Source organism: Bombus pascuorum, chromosome 12 (assembly GCF_905332965.1).
Source record: "Bombus pascuorum chromosome 12, iyBomPasc1.1, whole genome shotgun sequence".
Classification (NCBI taxonomy): Eukaryota; Metazoa; Arthropoda; class Insecta; order Hymenoptera; family Apidae; genus Bombus; species Bombus pascuorum.
This window is the reverse complement of record NC_083499.1, coordinates 9,291,626-9,309,576: the sequence shown is the minus strand read 5'-3', so window position 1 is coordinate 9,309,576 and position 17,951 is coordinate 9,291,626. Positions and strand designations below refer to the sequence as shown.

General features: G+C 35.9%; 4 protein-coding genes across 8 annotated transcripts in view; all 4 read right to left on the bottom strand.

Annotated features, from left to right (window-relative positions):
- Positions 1–82: 82 nt before the first annotated feature.
- Positions 83–3,165, bottom strand: LOC132912659 (F-box/WD repeat-containing protein 9-like). 2 transcript variants are annotated; one of them, XM_060970284.1, is made up of 8 exons: positions 3,050–3,165; positions 2,828–2,917; positions 2,072–2,231; positions 1,559–1,704; positions 1,251–1,480; positions 733–979; positions 372–647; positions 83–303 (listed from the first exon to the last, which is right to left on the bottom strand). In XM_060970284.1, exons 2-8 carry the CDS (start codon positions 2,909–2,911, stop codon positions 217–219), a joined length of 1,230 nt encoding a protein of 409 aa, XP_060826267.1. In that variant the 5' UTR covers positions 2,912–2,917; positions 3,050–3,165; the 3' UTR covers positions 83–216. The 2 variants fall into 2 exon arrangements, with proteins under 2 accessions (XP_060826267.1, XP_060826266.1); XM_060970283.1 differs by having other exon boundaries at positions 2,828–3,106.
- A 10-nt stretch (positions 3,166–3,175) lies between these two features.
- On the bottom strand, positions 3,176–5,863 carry LOC132912655 (solute carrier family 52, riboflavin transporter, member 3-A-like). Its single transcript, XM_060970278.1, has one exon. It carries the CDS (start codon positions 5,201–5,203, stop codon positions 3,878–3,880), a length of 1,326 nt encoding a protein of 441 aa, XP_060826261.1. The 5' UTR covers positions 5,204–5,863; the 3' UTR covers positions 3,176–3,877.
- Positions 5,864–6,004: 141 nt separating this feature from the next.
- Positions 6,005–8,377, bottom strand: LOC132912656 (solute carrier family 52, riboflavin transporter, member 3-B-like). Of its 2 annotated transcripts, XM_060970280.1 has the most exons (3): positions 8,231–8,377; positions 7,421–8,141; positions 6,005–7,313 (listed from the first exon to the last, which is right to left on the bottom strand). In XM_060970280.1, the coding sequence occupies exons 2-3, from the start codon at positions 7,651–7,653 to the stop codon at positions 6,230–6,232; spliced, it is 1,317 nt and encodes a 438-aa protein (XP_060826263.1). In that variant the 5' UTR covers positions 7,654–8,141; positions 8,231–8,377; the 3' UTR covers positions 6,005–6,229. The 2 variants fall into 2 exon arrangements, with proteins under 2 accessions (XP_060826263.1, XP_060826262.1); XM_060970279.1 differs by lacking the exon at positions 8,231–8,377 and having other exon boundaries at positions 7,421–8,218.
- A 5,456-nt stretch (positions 8,378–13,833) lies between these two features.
- Positions 13,834–17,951, bottom strand: part of LOC132912654 (uncharacterized) — a 109,702-nt gene continuing 105,584 nt past the window's right edge. For 2 of the 3 annotated variants that reach the window (XM_060970275.1, XM_060970277.1), the window contains one exon: positions 13,834–17,590. In XM_060970275.1, coding sequence (XP_060826258.1) covers positions 17,116–17,590 — 475 coding nt within the window. In that variant the 3' untranslated portion in view covers positions 13,834–17,115. The remainder of the gene's footprint in view (positions 17,591–17,951) is intronic. The other variant, XR_009659250.1, reaches the window with a different exon arrangement.

Here is a 17,951-nt window from a genome sequence, read left to right as displayed (position 1 = left end):
TTATAATGATACAATATGTTTACTTTTTTATTCTATGATATATTTTGAAGTAAAGTAAACATATAGGAGAAAAAACAAAAACTATAGCAAAGCATTTATTAAATTTTATCATGTATACATATATATTTTTATAATTTCATTCGTTTATTAAAATTTGTAGGATATATACCATAGAAAAGCGAAATGCTTATAGAAATCATTAATTTATCGACATATTTATGCATATTGGATTTGCGATCTCGGTCTCCAGATTTCAATTCCCTCTGTACCAGAAACTGCGAGAACGTCATTTAAATAATCCGTCTACAAGATAACAAAAATTAAATTTATATAATTAAACTTCATAAAAATCTTTATTTTGAGCTACTCACACTAGCTATTTCACCATAACTAGATTTTAAGGTAGTGAGATGTTGTGGAGGATCAGTAGGACTGGAAATTCGAACCGTTTGGTCCAAAGAACTCGTGATCAAACATCCAGGTGTAAAATGAACACCATTGATACCTTTTTTATGTTCGGTGGTGTAACATTTAACACGTTTAAAATCGTTTTTTGGATCAAGTACATGCAGTTTTGCACTACCATCTCCTACATAAATCATGTCCCGTTGCATGCACATACTCATAGGGAATGATTCCTGGGAAATCTAGAAAACATTCGTTTTGAATTATGCAAATTTTGTAAAACATTTTTGTAGAACATTTTATCGTTTTATTCTTTAACATTTTTACCGTGATATTTTTCATAATTCTCCCTGCTCTTTGATCCCATATAGACACTGTCCTATCCTCACTAGCCGATAGAATAAAGTGAGAACTCATAGCCAGTTTAATAACAGCTCTTTTATGTGGTTGGTAATTTATAATGGGTTTGCATAATCTTGAATCAAACACTAATATAGTTTTACAAAATGATCCTGTAGCAAAAAGACCTAACTCTGGACATGATGCAACACACAATAGAGCACCTCTGACGATCCTAAAAAATTAATAACGTTTCTATAGGAAACTCTATTTTATGAAAATGATGCAGTACTTTGCACAGTCACTTCTGGCAGAGCGAGTGAAAGCAGAGTCTTTTACTTGATAGCATTTTTCAAAATACCTTAAAAAAGTTATGTTTGCAATTTAACACTATTTTTGTTGAATGTACTTTAACGTCTAACTATCTAACAAAGATATTCGTGCCTTCCTCGCTCGGCCTTCCCATAACGAGAGCAGCGAAAATGACCAGCTTGGTTTTCATGTACATCTCATAAGTTTTGAAGTGAGCAAGACCGGTGCTAGTAAGCGTCCATGCTTTGACACTTTGATCCCAGCTGCAACTATAGACTGTATTATCTATTGCTGCTAGATCCCAAATCCATCCATTATGAGCAAAGTCTATACTCGTGTAACTTTCTCTCTCGTTTTCTTTTGCAGAAAGCTTCCAACACACTAAGGATCGATCTCTAGCTCCTGATATACAAATATTTCCACCCTGCGTACACATATTAATGTATTGTAAAATTATAAAGGCATAACATTGAATGATCATTACTTAAAATATTATACTAGCCTGCATTAATAACAAGCCATCGATAGTACTGTATTGCACATTATTAAGTGATAACTTCTCCATAGTGACATTTTCTTTTCTCCATAATGATGTTTGTTTTTCCAATGCAACACATGATAACTTCCAAAACAGTTCATCATCTTCAACTTAAAAGAAAAAAAAAAATATATATATCGTTTCAATGAGGAAGATATAAATAATTGTCAGCAAATATTATTAATACGTAAGAAAATACATTTTAAGTAGAAAGTTAAATGCAATGTTGTTAAATATTAATATAGCTTTCCATAAATTTTTGTAAATCATATTTTCCCATGTTAACTAAAATATGATTACTTGCAAACCAGTCTCATTATAAAATGTAGTATGTGAAAATTTGATTCTAAGTTAATGTCTTTTATTGTGAAAAATGTAAACTAAAACTAATTATTGGATACAGTAATAGATGGTGTTTTATTTATTTACAGAATGATTGGTTGTGCAAGGCGCAAGGTGCTATCAATTTGAGCTAACCAGGAGGCAAGACTGGGTAACCAGTATCTGGCCAAATCTTAGTAATCCTCACTTTCCACAGTGAGTTGTCATTTAAAATTTGATGAAATTGTTTGCACACTAAACTCAAGCCATGTACTAATGTAGATGCATCTAGGAAGGAACAGATGTGAAGAAATATCTGAAATATAACAACGAAAATATATTAATTACTATTAGAAAACACACATAATTTTTACTGAGGACCCATTTAAATGTAGTTTTATGTTCATACATAACATCACAGTCGGATTTTTAAATATGCTGTGCAAAGTATTTAAAAATGGTATTTAAAAATGGCGTCCACGATTTACTAATGTTTCGATAAAATTTTTCAACGTTCCATTTATTTTTTAAAGTAGATCGTTACAGATCGCTGCTAAACGAGTTTATTCAGCTTTCTATTCTTACTTGAGGTATATCTCTCTTATCATATTTACGACATTCAAATGTACTTAAATAACACCCGTTTCATTGTTTGTAAACAGTCGATATACATAGCATACAATATTCTTTACAAATTATTATATTATATTAATCAAATATATTTGTTAAAATATATTCAAACAACTGTTACTCTATAAATATTATTAAAAAAATAAAAATTTTTTCAATTATTTCAAATAATACTAACTTTTAACGTATATACATGCTTTTTAGAATACACATTTCTTTGACTAATCAAAAGTACGTACGTATAATATTTATATTTTATGTATAATATTTATCTATACAAACCTCGACTGGAAGATCTGATAGAGATAATTGATGGTTCGTCTGATCGGTATCAATTCGAGTACAACTCTCATTTTCATCGCACATTTTAGTCTAGAAAAGCCAGTGTTGAACGTTACGTTTTTAAACAATATCATTCGATCTACTGTTAAACGTTCTAGCGATTCAGCTTGTAATAACAAAAAATAAACGTAATGGTTGCTTTTTACTGACGTTATTATTTACCGTTTTGGTCTCGTGCGCGACACAGCCTTACTTGAGTGCGCATGACTCACTTATCACCTCCATTTTCGTTCATTTCACAACTATCTCCCAAGAGCAGGGCTGGCAACGTATATTGATAAGTTTAAATTACTTTTACGTTGATTTTATTATACTTATAAATTATTACAAATCGCTATATATAAAATTGCACAACGTTTACATATCGCTTGCACATGTTTCATATAAAAGAAGCATTTCTCTGAATTAATATAATATTTATTAACAATCAATTGACAATCATTAAATTTTAAAATACAATTGTGAACATTTGTTTTTACTTGTTTAAAAAAATATATCAATTCTTATATATTATAAACAATTATGATGTATAAATATAATGATTTTTCTTCACGAAGATATAATTCGAAACCAGTTGAATATATGTATATGTATAACAAACATATCATAAGTACATATATGGCAATTGGAAGGCAATACTTGAGATGAAGCAAATTGGTTATTTATATACTTTTTATATCTAATTTTATTAAGATTCATTCTTTATTTGTACAGTTGCTTTGTATTATTCATTTGTTTATATTTTTTAATTTATAAGTGCAGGCACATGTACAATTATAAAAATATTTTTATAAATGTAAATTTATATGCTCTATTGTTTTCCTTGTTCAAAGCTACGCTGATAAAGAGAATTATTGTTACATTTTTATATATGCATAAATCAATTAAATACATGTCTCAATGAATGTATTATTATAATAAGTATCACTCTGTATATACAGCATATAAAAATAGATATAAGATATCACATTGACAATATCAATTTTCAATTTATGCACAATCATCATGCATTTCAAAGTAATTTGTAAAGTTAATTGTTATAAATGAAAATATTGCACCACTTGCAGATCCTATTTGCATAATTACACCTGCTTTAAAGAGTATATTAGGCAATACTGTAGTTCTAAATACTGATACAATGATTAATTTTAAATAAGAAGTAAGTCCTATCAAAATCACCCATGATATAATAACTAGAAAAATGCCAAATTTTGTTGCTTGTAATGGTGGAGATGGAGACATTAATGCTAAATATGTAACAAAACTTCCAATGATTAAACATATTACAGATAAGAAATTAATAACTTTTACATTTGATACCTTCAACCAGAATGCTAATAAACACACAAATGGATTTGCAAATTGAGCAAAAGTGATTGATAATTTGTATGCTATACTTCCATATGGTAAACAAGAGTAAGATTGTATGCTAGGGAAGAAACCATTACTCAAAAAGCAGAAAATACCAAGCAATGTAAATAAATAATTTTGTGTCTGTTTAGTCAGATGCTTGTCGTTATCTACCAAATAATGGTTCACTTTTTGTGTGCCATTAAGATAATGATCATGAGAAACATTTGATTGTTTCCCATTTAATACTATGCTGCTAGTATTATGAAATTGTTTTGTGTTTTGAACATCCAAAAAATATTCTAAAATAGCAAAAGCAGTTAAAGATAGAAATAAAATAATAAAAATGAAAAGAAAATACACATTTGGAGGAAAGTATAGATCAAAAGAATGTGGAGATTCTATGTTACTATTATTCTTAAGAATTGCACATTCTAAAGTATCTCCAATTCCCTGGATTAAAGCAATAACACTTGGTAGTACACCACTTAATCCTTCTCCTATAAAGTAGGATGTTAAACATCTTTCATTAAAATTTCGAAAATATGGCATAAATAATACAGAACTAAAGCAACCTACTAGGGCATTGAAAAATGTTAGAACATACAGTACCAAACAGTATTCATCACCAGCAATAATTATTTTCTCCGAATAAAAGAAGCTTAGAAGTCCCATTGCCGCTGTTCCTGATACCAATAAACATAGTATCAACCAAGGTTCATTTAGTTTACATTGAAAGTATTGCAAGATTGCATAAAGTAAAGGTCCAAAATTTGCAGCTTGTATTGCTAACACTAGATAAGCTGGTAATGTCCAACCCTCAGGAGAAGTATTGATAAGCACTGGTATTTGAATAAATATTCCATTAATACCAATCCAAGCAGATATGCCAAATAATATTATAAGAAAATGCACGATATAAGTTTCTTTATAGCATCTATTTGAGACTTGTGCAATATCTGTCATTTTGCCATTTACTGTAAGAAAAAGCAAATTTTTATATATCCCTGTATAACATCCCTGTATAATGAACAAAACATTAATAATTTAGTAGTATTAACCATCATATAATCCTTTTTCATAATATTTCTCTAACATTCTCACCTAATTATTTTGTTAATTCTTCAAATATAACAACTGAAATAAAATATTTTCACTAAGAATCTCACTTTATATTATATATGATTATAAAACTATTTTAAGAAGTACCTGATTGCTAATCAAGATTGTACAGCATTGGATATATTCATGTCAGAGAAACTGATATGATGAAGTCATGAGATGTCTGGCTTCAGGTCTTTCTTAATCCATGCAATAAAATTTATCAGATAAAATATAAAATTTGAACAATCATACCTCTTTCAATTGACTTAATGATAATCAAACGTTCTATGAAGTACATTTTAATATCCGAGAGTATTAGATCATATATCATCATAAAACATACATTGTACATTTTTGTAGTAAAATCAATAGTAAATATAGCATTCATTGTGACATGTTTTTATATAGACAAATATATTATAATAAATATATTATAATTGCACATTCTATATATAAAGCAATTTTATTTAAATATATAGAGCTATATTTTAAGTACATTTATATCTTGTGTACATTTATATCTTCTGAATCAAGTTCAGAATAGAGATAAAAATTCATTTTAGCTATTTGTCTTAAATCATTTTTTTCATAAAAATTTATATCCTTGATATTTTACAGCTTAGAGTATAAGCAGGTTTAATACTAGTAATGTATAAAATCAACTTTGAAATTGCAATTGTGTTTATTTAACATCAAAATTATAAAACCTGAACTAATTCCTACTTGTGTAAATCAACTAGTTCCACCCCCTAGATTTATAAGACTAAAAAATGATAAGACCCTGCTCTTTCATGTATAACAGCATAAGTAACAAGAGCTAAGAAATATATTTTGTTTTCTTAATTAATTTTATACTATTTTCTCTAACAAAATTATTTATAGTAAACGTTAATGTACTGAAGTCATTGAACATGGTGAATAAGAATGGAATAGTTTTGCATGATTAACTAAAACAAATGTTGTTATTGCTCCTACTAATGATCCAACTTGAGTTGCAACACCAGTGTAATATAGACCCCTACCAGGATCAGGTCTAAATAATGTTGTGATACCCAATTTTATAAATCCTATTAAACCACTAATTAATATCCAAGATATGACTACTAGAAATTCACCCACCCAACTATATTGCAGAGGTGGCGTAGGAGATTCAATAGCTAAAAAGCAAACAAAACTAGAAAGTGCTATAAGAATAACCATCAGGCCAGATAGAAAACTCACTTTTGGTATTTTAATAACAAAACCTAGACACATTGCCAATGGACCAGCCATTGATGACAATGTAACAGTTAAATGATATGCAACATTTCCATATGGTAAACAGGAATATGATTGAATACTTGGTAATGTACCATTACCTAAGAAACAAACCACTGCCATCATAATTAATAAATATGAATACACTTGCTTAGACATTGTCCAACCAGAATTGGTTTTATAACTAGGAGGTGCTCTTGTATCTGTTGGCAATGTTTCCATGCTTGCTGGGTGTTTCACACGTTCTCCAACGGCAATAGACAAATTGTTCAGTCCTAAGAAAGCCAAGTAACACAAAAACAACAAAGTACCAATAAAAATAAAGAAAGTCTGACTTGAAAATCGGGGTTCTGGATAATAAGGTGTGAGTTCTACATGAGTAGACCCAGCTTTAGTACTATTCAAACATTCTGGGTTTCCCCCAACACCTTGGATTAATGCCACTACACTTGGCACAAATCCGCTAAGTCCTTCTCCTACAAGATAGGACACTAAATAAATTTCTCTATAGTTCCTCATGTATGGCATGAAAAGAACTGAACTGGTACATCCAACAATTGCAGTTACAAACATCAATGACAACAAAGCAGTGGAATGCTCATTGCCAAATATTACCGTTTTTTTATTATATACAAAAGCTAATATAATAGTAGATAGTGCTCCTGCTGCTAGGAGGACATAGGTAATGTATTTATCACATGCCCATTTACTATATCTAAAACAGAAAAATAATATATATATATATATACATATACATATATTTAGTGAGCTGTAGTATTCATATATTATAAACAGAAAATATTATTTTTAACATATACATACTTTATATATAATGTATATATTATTGGTCCCAAGTTGGCAAATTGTACTAACATAACCATATGAGCAGGAAGACTCCATCCTTCCGGAGCACTGTTCACAAGAAGTGGTAGTTGAACATATATGCCATTCACACCAATCCATGCACCAAGACCAAACATCAGTGCAAGTAGATCTACTAACAACCTTCTATTACTTAATTTTTGGCTCAACATGTTCTGTGTTTTGTTATTCATCAACAGTGGGTCTAAATAGGTCAAATGACCTTGCTGATGAATTTTTTGCTCTTGTACTGCCGTTTTTAGTCTGTTTTTTTTTTAAATTAGTTAATTTTTTGATAGAAAATGTGCATACACAGCATATGGGAGTAGAACTGTTCTTTCTTATGTTCAAAGTTTTAAAATTGCAAAATATAACCTCTAGAAAACTTTTATCTTTATCTTATTAATTAAGATAATATGTCAAGCATGAGAAAAATAATTCATTCGATGTATTAGTTGATAATGACTTTAAAAGACACTTTTATTTAATACTATTTCGGTATTGAGACAGGCAACTCGTTGTATTACGACGATCTTCACATCCAAAGAGATTTTCTTTTAAAATAAAAATATTTTAAAATTAAGTAACAAATTTTTCACGTCATGAAAGATCACTTGAACGTCATCAAAGAACACATTTTTTTCAAGACATTTTTCTTCTTTCTTCTTGTGAAAAACATAACCTTAAAATAACAAACAAACGTTACAGCCACGACGATAGGAACTGAATGAATTCGGTGTTCGCTAGGTGCGCATGTATGTATATAGTTACTTTTAACTTTTCTGCGACTGCGTGTAGAAAATTGTTGGAAAAAATTAATGATCTAAAGATACAGTTTGGTGGTGATTATAACATGATAAAATTGTGATACGATAATCTGTATATCGCCACGGTCGCAACACGGCTGTCGTCTTTGCTGATTAATGGTTGATTTTAATAATTATATAATATAATTATGTAATAAATAATTATCCACTTTTACTATTATAGTTATGGATAAATTGTTAGATATACAGTATAATTTAAAAATGATATCAGTTCTCACATTTTCTTTTAACTATGTTCCGTTGACTTTGATAACTCGCATTAATGAATAATAATTAAAATCCTCCTGATGTTTTCTGTGGGCGGGAGGGAGGCACTAGGATGTGATAGCGCAGAGTTTGTTTCTTAAAAAGATGGTCAAATTCATTTTTTGAACTTTTCCCCAGAAATTGTGCAGTTCATGGTACAATATGTCTATTTCTAATTTGATTCTGTCATGGAATGTAATTGGTTTTGGTTGGAACATTTTGATTGATATCTTCTGCTATATTATTTTTACGAAAATTGATATCATCCTAAATTGTCTAATATAAAATGCGAACGGATGAAATACAAGAGAACGTAAGTTTTTTAAAGCAAAAGGCAAGTAACTATAGATGTCCATGCAATTGTAGTAACAGTAGTTTGTAAGACTGTTTATCATAGAGATTAATACTTAAATCGTAGATGGAGAGGTTGAACGAAATAAATACCACCATCAGTTGAATATAGCAAGAACTTTATAAAAGACGAGGCAGACTCACAGATGGTTTAAGTACATTAGTATATGTCTCAAAACTCTGAGAAACGTATGACGGTTTTGCATTCGCATTTTTTTTTATTCTTTTTTTCTTTTTTTTTATATCTTTTTCTCTCAAATAGATCACACGCATGAAAAAGGTTGTTGCGTAAAGAGGTGTGTTTACATCGTGCGTAAAAAGTACGAACATACATCAATCGAAAAAGAGTCGTTAGACAAGGATAAAAGCTGAAAAAGGAAACGCTCGACTAGATCGTTCGATGAACTCCCTCGAGTCGTCGTGTTACGGAATATCACCAAAAATTAATACATATATATTTAAGGTGTTCTTTTTTCTTTATGTGCAATTATAACGACCGAAAGCTTCTGACGTTGTCACAAAAAATACAAATCCAAATGGTCGTTAATCGTTTTGCAAGTCATTGGCCATTTATCACTTGTCAATTATTATCTTATTTTTAAACAAGTACTTTTCTTTGTTTACCATTAAAATTATTACAGTGGCAAGATACGACAAGGTTCGACGCGGACGAGCGACTTTTATCGTTGCGATCCCGCTGTAATCACATGTTTTTCTTTGTTTTCTCAGTTAAAAACAACGCAGACAGATATACGATCGCAGCGATATGGCAACGACAAGAGTCGCTCGTTTACACCGGGCCTAACGAAGCGAGGATAACAGTGCGAAAAGTATCGGCACGTAACACGAAGGAGAGAGTTTCGTCGTTAAGAAAAAACGTGACTTTCGCTCCCGTTGAAGGAGCACCAGGAAAAATATATCGTTCAACTTACTGTAAGAAAAATTATTTCGAGTAAAGTAAACTCGCATCGCAGGCGATCGTAGTTCGTGAACTAACATGTGAGCGGTCCTTTCCGCGAAAATGAACTAGGGAATTGATATTGTTTTATGGTGTCATCATCCGTCAGCGCGCTACGATGTTCTCACATGTAACTGCAAGGTTACGTTCACATAGAACTTTAAGAAGTGTATGAAAAATCGGCTTTTTGGTGTTTCGATCAGATATTTTGTTTATCATTCACTATCGTTTCTTCAATCGGGTTATGGAGCGTTCTTTCAATGATACGGAAAAATATCGTTTTATAGACTTGGACAGAAAAGAGAAGGAAAGGTAGTCAGCAGAGTGTTTTAACATAAAAGGTAAAAAGTTCCAGGAAAACTAATCAAAGTTTAGAAAATGAAGCGACAATTTGAAGGGAAGGGCATCGCGAGGTATATGTTCGCGTTCCTCGTAAATATCATCAGGTCCCAGTCATAATAAGTTCTAGGAATTCTGCAGGATTTTTGACGATAGATATGTGCTGCCTGTTACATACTTCATATTTCATATCTGGTTTTTAAGGAAAACCGATAACCTGGAAACAGGTACGATATTAACGTCCTACCCCCAACCCTCGGCACTGTTGAAAAGAGTTACAGACTCGGAATATCGATGGACAAAAATTAATTATGCGACATTGGAGCGGAGAAGAGCAATATTGGCTCAGGTTCGGAGAGCGAACGGATAAGAGGCTGATGTCCGATATTTACATAGCCCGAACAAAAGCTTATGGGACCATCCTTTTATTCGTTCCATCGCTTAAGATTTCCCAATTTCCGTGATTTTCATTCTAAACTAAAATTTCAAAAGTTTCAAAAAATCTGCATGAATAATCCACAACGATCTTTTCAGAACGCGTGATCGATCTCTCCGCTTGTTTTTCAACGATGGATCGCTTAGCAACACGCGTCGATCTCCATAAAAAGGGTCAATTGATCCATGCTGACGCAAAAGCATAAGAGACGCGAAACGACCTCTCGCTAACCGAAGGAAGAAATCGCAGATAATAAGAGATAAGAAAAAACGTATAAGATGGTTGGAAGATACTATAATAAGAGATGAACTCAAGGAAATTGAAACGAAACAGAGAGAGAGAGAGAGAGAGGGAGAGAGAGAGAGAGAAACGGGGCTCCTTGACCCAACTGATATGCCGACATGCCGATGATAAATTCCGAGCGTGTCTACTATATCGTAGTGTATAGTTATGCGTATGTAATTCCGCTTGGTGTTCTGCGTTTCTCTGGCCCGCATCCGACTCTCGCGAGAGTGAGTTTAATTGACTGAAGTGCCGAGCCGAATTGCGGGCACGAGGACCTCGAAGCGTGTTCGGGAGCTCGCTAATGCGACGACACGTGGGAGATAAAACGAAGCTATTCGTTAATTTGTCTTCAAATTATACTATCATTTAATCTATACATTATTCAAATGTTGTATTATCTTACTCGCACAGTACACAGTGTAATTTTCTATATAGTATAAGAAACTGGAATAAACTAGACAGTCGTATGACATACAAGGTGACTAAGGGTTCTAAATTATCGCGGAAGAAAAATTAGACACCGAACGAGACTATTTGGAAAATGTGTGGACAAAGATTGCTATAAAATGGCGTAGGTCGCCGAGAGCTCTGAAAATTGAATGCCAATTGTAGCTGAAATGCCTGCTGTCGCTATTCTAGATATTAAAAACATCTAGATATCGAATACGCTACGTATCCTGAATATTGGATAGAACATTCCACGTTCCAGCTATTCGAATTCCTCTTCTTTCGGTGTAGTCACACCTATTGCGACTATGCTATCGAATAGCTTGAAACGTGTACGCATTCTTTGTTATACAGACATTAATAAATTCTCCCAAGCGTCGTGCAACATTTATCAGGCATCGCATCGATTAGAACGTGCCAAAGCGGAGATCGCGGGATTATCGCGCTGACAGACGCGTGAATTTAATCGTTCGATCGGATTAGGTGCGATTGTCAGAGCTGCTGTCACGCCTGTCGCAAGCGTTTCGATAGAAAATTGAAAACCGTGAAACAGGAGAGCTTAGACTGGCAAGGAGGGACACACGAGAGATTCCTGTAAACGGTTCCGTTTCTTTAGGTGTTCGCATTTGTGCGGACGCGAACGTTACGATCGATAAAATCTGACAAATTACACAACAATACAATGACATTAGATACGATCGGTCTTTTGTCGCCGATAAAAAATTCCTTCAACTTGGCCTGGTCGTCGATATTTCGAACGAATCGCGATCGTTTCGAAAAGATCGTTTCATTATTTTCCTTTTTCTTTGTTCTTAATTAACGTCGACTAGAACCAAGTTCGAGGATCGTTGGCCGTTAGGCGGGAGATGCGACAAGCTTCGGAGACGCATTGACGTCGACGATTCCCGTCTGTGGTCCTGTACACACGACTGTATACTAGATAAGAAAACTTTGAATCGAGGATACTGGTGGAAAGCGCGTGCACTGCACGACGAATCGCTTCCGTTATTATTTCTTCTCTGTTACGTTTACAGAAACGTGTTACACTTAGATCGCGACGATCCTCAACCTCCGTAGGTGTAGAATCATCGAGGATCGCACGATCGTGTCTCTCGTTCATCGTTTCGTTATTTTTCTAATTTCTCTCTTTTTCTTTTATATTCTTTTCATCGTGACAAATTCAACGTTTTTTCCTAATTGTTTTTTACTAACTCGATCATACTTTGGATCTTTGTTATCGCGAGATTAGAAGAAGATACACGGTCAAACGTAATCTTGACGGTTATATGAATTTAAATTGGCGTCATATTAAAATGGAAATAGGATTTCGCGGAGATCTCAGCCCGGTTCTATCCTGGGAATCGAATAAATTTTCGCTGACTCGAAAGGGAGAATCCTCCGTAATAGTCGTGATTCATGGACGCAAAAAAAAAAAGAAGACAAAATAGCAGAAACGCAATTAACGCAACGAGTTATTTATCGTTTTTATCGTCGCTAGTTCCATCAAGACTCGGTCTTATCGGTTTCTAAGCTCGAGGATGATTACGATATCGTTAGTAAGAACACGTGGTAAGTAATTTTTCCGCCATTAGTGTCCGTTTCAAGTGGCGATTATACTGGAAACTAGAACACATTTCGTGCTAGATATTTTATCTAAAATTGTAACACGAATTATGGCAAATATTTCAAAAAGCAGCACGGGATATTATTGCGACTAAAACAGACGGAATAGCACGAATTATATGAACTATTATATAAGCATACAATATTATACGTAATTATACGAATTATATGTAGATTATCCGCGGTTTCCACGAAAGTGCAACAGAAGCAGTCGAGTCAAAGTCTAATCGCAGAATGTAATTACCGTTAAAACGAAACGACGAGGTTCTCGATCGTGCGATACCCTTTGAAACCTTTCTCCGCATCGCGCATAATATGTAGGCACAGCTCTCTTCTCTAATTTTCACTCTTAAAGTTTTTCAACAGTTTAGTACAGTTATATACAAAGTATACAGACTCTGCTACTTCAGAGGAGGGATACAACTTTCATGCGACGCATTTTTTCTCGGTCGGTGCGACCGTCGCTTCCGGTTAAAAGCATCAACTCGAATTTCGCGAATCTTGCCATTTTTCTAACTAAAATCTATGATCTTTTCGAATAAAAACACTTGGAACATCCAAATGACCGAGCATTACGACTTATCCTCGTCGACATATTATTTCCACAAATCTATTTAAATTATAATCCTTCGAAGTTTACTTCTTCGAGGTCACGAATACTTTAATTCCAACATCAAGGTCATGCTAAATCTATTAGCTTCGAGAAGTGAAAAGGACGTGCATAGCGAAGGCGAAATGAAATTGGAGACGTATCGAGGTCTGGAATCAAGATCGCAGGCAACGGAACTAACCGGAGGAAATTAGGGATATCCCAGGATTCCATGGAATGGCATCGGCTTTCGCGTCCATGCTTTTAATCGGGCATCGCGGGACCCGAGTTTCGTGTGTACAAGCGAGCCCGAATCACCTGCGGGTACACGTGCGCGGTACACGACGATTCATGGTGGTCTGTTAAACGTATATGCGGTGTATGGACTAACGGTGGTGTATCGATCGTCCTCGGTACCGATGTAGCCTGATGCGAACACCGACGTGCACGTATCGTCCACGTACATGTGTTTCGATGTACACCGTTATTTGCAGCTACGATTACACGGGGAATGAAGATAAGAAGAGGATACGATGTCTTCAAATGGGACGTCATATCGGGACCAAGACACAGGACGAGAAAAGACAGGTTTCAGGCGAATTGGTCGTAGAATTTCTGCTTCTACTACTGCGAAGAAAATCAATATTGTACGAAGTAAACCGATATAGTAATACGGAATTACATTTTCTTGTCTCTAGGTGGACCATACTGTGAGTTGGAGCAGAAGATGAAAGGTACTGATCTGCGAGCTACTTTAGGAAACGGGGAAGAACGGTATATAGGAGTTGTTGGTAGCTAGAGGAAAGTTTGCACGAAGGGATATCTACATCTGTCTGGTTTGTGGGTTTGTTGTGGATCTGGGCTTTGTCCAGTATCTGTTCTTGCTTAAAGGAGAATCGAAGCGGGGACAAACTGCTTTGGGATTTAGGAGCGACGAAGCACAAGGAGTTGGCGACTCTTTGGGGATAGGGGACACAGAGATTACGAGGATACTGGTGTTTCTCGAAGATCGACTTCTATGATAAAAAGAATATGATATACGGAAGAATTTGATAAATCCCGAAGGACAATAGAAGATAATAAACTTATGTCTTCTGGAAAATGCGTCCCATTTGAAAATTGTATATGGATCAAGGGTAACATAGAAACATCGATGACGAGTAGCCGGCAAAAGGCGATAAGAATTTAGGTGACAAGCGCGCGACGTAAGGACTAAAATGTGCAATATCGTCGAAGACCTCGCACGTACGGTGACACTATACTGGTACAAAGGTACAGTAGAACGTTGCCAGAGTGGCTGCAGAAACGAATATGTACTTTTGACATTTTCAATAAACTCGATACCTCTTCGATCTGTAAATGTTACACGTGCCACGTTGTTTCTGGCTTCTTTCACTCTGTACGGGTATCTTTGTTAATTTCTCTCTGGTTCAAACTGCACCTTCGATCGTGTTGTCTACAACGCGTACTTATATCTCCAGATAGTTTGATTTATCGATAAAACGACGATTAGCGCGACTCGTAATTGCTAAATTTTGAGAAAAATAGATTCGACACACATACATATACTGGACTGGGTAATTAACGAAAGAAACCAACGAACTCTTCGCACGATAATAAATAAATCGAACGTATACACCCGATGGGACAGTGAAAAATTTCACACGAATCGTTCGCATCGTTTTTTGTTTCTTTTTTACCCTGGTCTTCTTTGGCTTTTTAGTTTTTGAAAAAAAGCCGATGGTCGAGTACGAACGTTAATGACTGTGTATTTTCGTATATGTGTACATTCGTGTAGAAGTGTAAAGACGCATGTTTATAGTGTACCACGTCGATTACTCTGCAACGAGAAATCGAGTCCTTCGTTCATCCCTACTTTCGGTTTATGTAACATCGACTGCACTCTAAGGTATTATTCATTAGTACTGTTATTATTAAATTTTTTTTTGTTTGCATTCGTTTAGGTGTAAGTATTCTACAGTAATAATAAGTTACGCTGTTACGACTCGACGACTACGTCGCGCACGGATTCTTTATTATCAAAGAAGTCGTAGACGATAGGTGAAAAAAGTCTTTAGAGGAAAATAGGTTTTTTGTTTTGTTTCTTGTTTTCCCTTAGTAAATTGACAAAGTAGTAGATAGAATTGTATTCATATACGTGCATAATAGAATTCACGATCGAGGGAGACCTTGTTCTCTTTCCCTTTCTCTTTTCTCTTTCGGTTCCCTCTCTTGGTTTTCCGATTCCTATCAAGTGTATGCGTGTATGTATACGTATGTGAAATCTGACCAGCATTCGGAACGATTTGCTGTTTTAACGTCAACAACCTTCCTGGTTCCTCCTGTCACCATTCTCGAGAAAGAACAGCTCCGAATAGGTCGCGTTGGTTCCATTCAGCCGAAATTTCTTCGGCCGGAGCTGCCTTATCGTCGAGAAGGTCAAACCAAACGAGACGTTCACCCTCTTCGTTCTTGCTCTTTTCCTTAAACCGGACTCCAACGACAAAGAAATGGACGAAAAATGATCGATCGCTTGTCCTTGTACGAACGATACCTTCCGAGTCCGCACGCTACGTTATCTTTCTCTTGTCGTCGTCGTTTCTTCTCGCTGCTCGTCTCATCCATCTGCTATATTGTCGAGTTGATCGGTAGTCTGGTCACGAGCTTGTATAGCGCCCACCAGGAACATGAAACATTATATCTTTCTTTTCGTTTCTCTATTTAACATCGACACCGCTGGGTAGTCTTCCGTCCTCGAAACAAGCGATCCCTCGAGATACAGCGATTAAATACGACGAATATACGAAACGAGTAACGTTCTTGGTCGTACTTCTGGTCCATCGATGATCTTTGCTCTCTACTTCCCCCTAATATTTTCTTTCTGCCTCTCTCCCTCTCTTTTATCCGTGTCACGTTCTGCTTTCCGGGACGCGTTCGCAACGTGTCACGATAAATCATCAATTCGTAGCTCCGTATCTTGGTAATCCGTTTCGTGATCCCAAACGTAAAACGTACCAGTCCACTGGTCCGCGAGAACGGGTTTAAGCTTCTTCAAAGTGGCTCTCCCCGTCTGGTGGCCATCTTGGCAGCCCTGGAAGCCAAAGCGCCCAATGAGCACACAAGACCCGTCAGGGTCTCCCAGAAAGTTGTCCTACGTCTTTTGTGCGCTGCCTGACCGACGTACCCCAAATAGTAGCCAGAGTAACGATCGTTTCCACGATCCGACCCGCTGTCCGATCTGCCCACGCTGGATCGCGCCGACTTGGGTTGCTGCACGATACTCAGACGATGATGATGACGATGATGAGGAGGATGAGGAGGCGGCTCCGACGACTGATCGACGATACTTTGACGCGGTGAGCCGTCCCCGTATCGTTGCTGATAGACCGTCTCTGATTCGCACAGCCGTTGCTGGAGCTGAACGTTGCTCAATCGTCGATCCATCATCCGGACTAGGTTCTGGTGAACGCGACGATCGTCCTCGTGCACGATAGGCAATTGTCGCCGACAACTGGCGGCTGGCAGCTCGTTCGGGTGCATCTGTTGTTCCACTTGTCAGGCATATTCGGTGTCTGTGGACGCGGATCTCTCCAGGTGAGCCTGATGGCCACCGTGATGCGGCTGATTCTGATGCTGTTGCTGTTGTTGCTGTTGCGCTTGCGTGTACGCCAGACTCTTCTGGTAACTGAACAGCTGCCTCTCCAAACTGTAGTTCTCCGCTTGCAGCGAGGCGATTTCCCGTCTCATCTGCTGATTGTGGATGCGGCACACGTCGTCGTATTTGTGGTAGGTTGCTTGGAACAGCAAGTGGCTCTCGTTCCATTCCAGCCGGATCCTTAATTGCCCTTTGTCCGTGAGGAAAGGACAGTGATTTTCCTTCACCTCGTTCGTGTCAAGATTCGTCTCCATGATGATACCTTCGTCTGCGGATTCTTGGGCGTAATAGCGGCTGAATGGTGCGCCTGGTAGACTGATCGCCACAGTGCTGGGCTCCTCGTCTCGAAGTAGATAGGCTGACCAGCTGACGTACCTGACGAAGGAAAGTTAAGTTTCTATCAGAACTTCGTTTAAACTTAGCTTTCAAGATTCGATAAGAGATGGCGATAGAATGGCGTTCTAAGTTCTAAGGTACTTATTTTCGAAAGAGGATTGTTATAAGTCATCGAGATTCGAATGGAAATACACGTGGACGATCCGAAATTTCTTTCTCGAATGCAACAAACATATTACTATTATTACGGAGTAAGATCCGTTCGAAATTAATCGTTCGATCAATGTTCTTTTCAATGCCGCGGTATTTCACATTCTCTCGAGTACGATTTACAGAAATTCCTCTCTGCTGATCTACATAGACCGACTAATTTCAGACATCCTATACGCTAACTATACGT

Bases quoted from the DNA above. Each gene is read 5' to 3' on its own strand.
- LOC132912655 (XM_060970278.1), bottom strand. From the start codon at position 5,203: ATGACAGATATTGCACAAGTCTCAAATAGATGCTATAAAGAAACTTAT.
- LOC132912656 (XM_060970280.1), bottom strand. From the start codon at position 7,653: ATGAATAACAAAACACAGAACATGTTGAGCCAAAAATTAAGTAATAGA. The intron at 7,314-7,420 runs GTATGTATATGT...TTTCTGTTTTAG, and splicing joins ATATATACATTATATATAAA to ATATAGTAAATGGGCATGTG.
- LOC132912659 (XM_060970284.1), bottom strand. From the start codon at position 2,911: ATGTGCGATGAAAATGAGAGTTGTACTCGAATTGATACCGATCAGACG. The intron at 2,232-2,827 runs GTTTGTATAGAT...GTTATATTTCAG, and splicing joins TATCAGATCTTCCAGTCGAG to ATATTTCTTCACATCTGTTC. The intron at 648-732 runs GTAAAAATGTTA...AATGTTTTCTAG, and splicing joins GAATTATGAAAAATATCACG to ATTTCCCAGGAATCATTCCC.